This window comes from Frankliniella occidentalis, unplaced genomic scaffold (assembly GCF_000697945.3).
Source record: "Frankliniella occidentalis isolate FOCC.00 unplaced genomic scaffold, Focc_3.1 Scaffold78, whole genome shotgun sequence".
In the NCBI taxonomy this organism is placed as follows: domain Eukaryota; kingdom Metazoa; phylum Arthropoda; class Insecta; order Thysanoptera; family Thripidae; genus Frankliniella; species Frankliniella occidentalis.
The window spans coordinates 12,523-15,736 of record NW_026267208.1 but is presented as its reverse complement, the minus strand read 5'-3'; the positions used below and the strand labels follow the sequence as shown (position 1 = coordinate 15,736).

The 3,214-nt window shown below is 61.9% G+C and overlaps 1 protein-coding gene across 1 annotated transcript in view; it reads left to right on the top strand.

Moving 5' to 3' along the window:
- Positions 1–793: 793 nt before the first annotated feature.
- The window catches only part of LOC113214567 (mu-type opioid receptor-like), an 11,578-nt gene continuing 9,157 nt past the window's right edge, over positions 794–3,214 (top strand). The window contains exon 1 of the mRNA XM_026433979.2: positions 794–1,855. Within this exon, the coding sequence (XP_026289764.1) occupies positions 1,379–1,855 (477 nt within the window). The 5' untranslated portion in view covers positions 794–1,378. The remainder of the gene's footprint in view (positions 1,856–3,214) is intronic.

The following is a 3,214-nucleotide window of genomic DNA, read 5'->3' as shown; positions in this document are numbered from 1 at the left end:
CCCAACCCCTCCACCCTCACACATAAAATGACCAATTAGGACCAATTAAATCTATTGCCGGCCTGGTGGGCACCGACCGTTGGTTTTAGACAGTTTAGAAGAAAGGATCATTTCGACGCTCCGGACAACAACCGCCGGCGGCGGCCGCCGCCGTCACAACAATACTCTGTCGGAGGACAATACACACACAATTATTAGATCACGAAAACCCGGACCCAAATATCCCTGCCTGCGACTCTTCCCTTCAAAGCTCGTACTCGCGGCGGGAAAGGGCCACGTTTAAGTTCGTTTCGGGGAGCAGGATATGACCTGTGTGGACATACGCCCGCTGGAGATGTTCGGCCCCCGGGACTCTGCTGCGTCGAGCTTGACGCACACTACCGGGAACGAGAAAGTGCGCCTTCCGCAGTACATGTCTCCGGACATGTCCCCGCGGCGTGCGTGCGCGGGGGCAGTCACGTCTGTCTGGTCTGGTGCGGCCCAGCGGGCGGGGTCGGTTGGGGGTAGAGTCCTGCAGGGCTCTCGGTTGGGGAGGCCCACCCACGGACCCGCGCGGCGGCTCGCCTGTACGCAGGCCAATCGGTGTGGCGGGCTTCGGACCGAGACAAAAGGTCACCCCCTCTGGACAGTGCACGGCAACCTGCACGTCACTGGCGTCACGCGTACGTCAAGGGGTGTGACATGTCGTCGCAGCGGTGCGATGCGTTACCCCCTCCCCGTGACGTACGGTGCGCGCGGGCGTGCCGGGTCTGGGTGCCGGGCCGGGCCGGCGGGGAGCGGAGCAGTCAGTGTCCCTCCGACCGGCGCGCAGCCCGCACCGGCACGCCCACAGCACGGCCAGACTCAGTACCGCGCTCCGCTCCGCCGCGGCCGCGTGCGCTCTCGCCCGCTCACCGTGTGACAATCGGGGGGTCGGTGCGTGTGACGAAGAGTGAGCCCCGATTGTGACGGGCCGCACCTCCTCGCCGACGGGCGGGGAGTGACACGAAGTGACCATGCGCCGCCTTCCCGGCGCGGCCCGGCGCGCCGCCGGCCGGTGTGTACGGGACGGTGACGAGTGACACCCGGGTCCATCGACAGCCCGGCGCAGCGACAGCTCCAGGACGTCGACGCGCCGCCCGCGCACCGCGAGGAGAGAAGAGGCGTAGCGGGGCGTGACGAAGCGTGGCGAAGCGTGGCAGCACACAGTGCACAGGCACCAGTGACCCCGATTACGAAAATAGCCGGGCCGGCGCGGGAAGTGAAGTAAAGTACCCGTCCCGCCGACCCGCGGCGCGCACGGGCCCGCGCAGGGCGTACCGCAGGGCGCACCACAGGGCGCCACAGGACCACTCGCACGGGACGCTGGAGGTGCGGTGACACCGCCGAGCCGGCCAGGATGGCGGTCCAGCTCCAGCGCTACCCTGACCCCTACTACTACCCCAGCGTGCTGCCGGGCGAGCGACCGCCCCCGGCCCCGGGGCTGATCGCCGAACACGCCCACTACTACACGCACCCCTACCACCCCTACAACCCGGCCAACTCCTCGTACTGGTTCGGCAACGACACGACGGGCGGCTGGGGCCCGCGCTTCTTCTACACGTTCTACACGGAGGGCGGCGACCGCCGGCCCTGGGACATCCTCGAGGCGAGCGTGTTCGCCGTCGTCTTCCTTGTGTCGGTCCTGGCCAACGTGTCGATCGCGGCCGCCGTGCTGCGCTACCGCGAGATGAGGACCGTCACCAACTGCTTCCTGCTCAACCTGGCCGCCGCCGACCTCGTGTTCGCCCTGGGCAGCCCGCTCGTGGCCGCGGCGCGCGTCACCGACGAGTGGCCGCTGGGCAGCACGGCGTGCAGGCTGCTGCCCTACTCGCAGGTGAGCAGACTCGCGCGGAGCCGCGCGTCCTTGAGGTGGGATGGGAGGCGCACTGCACAAGCGCACAGTAGGCGCGCGAGAGGCTCGGGCACGACACTGTTTCCCCCTAGAGGGAATATTAATGCTCCAAGTAACGACCCGGCCAGGCGAGGCGAGGCGGGCGCAGCTTGTTCCCTTGGCCGTCCGCTCCGCTGCGGCGCGGCTCAACCGCTGCCCTCGCTGCTGGAGGCGCACTAGTAGTTGGCCATCGAGCTCACGCGTGCGCGACACTGTCACCTGTCACGCAGCCAGCCCACAGGACACTGTCACCTGTCACGCAATGTGTATGATTTTTGTGTGTTCCGCGAAGCGTAGCGAGAATCTGAATAAGAGAGCAACTATATTGACTTTACCGCGGTTTTGTTGCACTGTCCCTCACAACCTCTTCTATCACCGAGAGCCCCCCGTTGTTTACTTGTGTTGTTATATTGCATCTCGTCTAGGTATCCTCCATGAAGTAGCCCGTCATTAGCCATTACGGTACTGCCAAGGTTCAGCCTTTGCTTGTTCTCATGGCGCCTGATCGGTAGGCAACATATTGCCTGCAGTTCATGCGTGTACTGCGGGGTGGCCTACCCGGAGACGCGCAGGCGCTGAGCCCCCGCAACCCGCAATTTGCCGAATGATTCTGAGAAAAAGGGTCGTGCTTTATGTACGATCCCCAATCGAATCTGTGAGCTTCGTGTCTCCTAGCCCCCGGCGGCATGTATACTGTAAATCCAGGTTGTCCAGCAGGTGGTCGATAAAGTCGCCTAGCCCCCGAAACTGACTACCTGCTGGACACTTTTTGGTATCCCGGGCATTTGTGTGCGCACGATGGATGCAATGACTATGGGCTCAAACAATGCAATTACTCGGAAGTCCAGAAGGTGTGCAGAAGGTAGTCGACATAAGTCGCCTAGTTTGGGGGGCTAGGAGACTTTGTCGACTACCTGCTGGACATCTTGGATTTACAGTGGAGGTAATCCTTTCAGCTACGCTGGCCTAAATCGAAAAAAGATCGACCAATTTAATTACACCAAGAGGTTATTAATTTAATTGGAACTCATTATAAAATTGATAATCAGACAGACAGCAAAGAACGAGAACCATTAACGATGAACACTGAGCATCTTTTCTGTCTGTTGTGTTTTTATCCTTATTCGTCTCTTTTTTCCTCCTTCCGCGTGTGAGAACATCGTCGAAGTGTGCGCGGCCGGCCGTGAGGCGAGCGCAGGCAATCGATTCGTCAGATGCCTTTGCGATGTCGTCGTCTACTGTACACACACAAACTTATTCACTCCCCCCCCTCTCTCCCTTCCTCTCTCTCGCCCCGCCCCC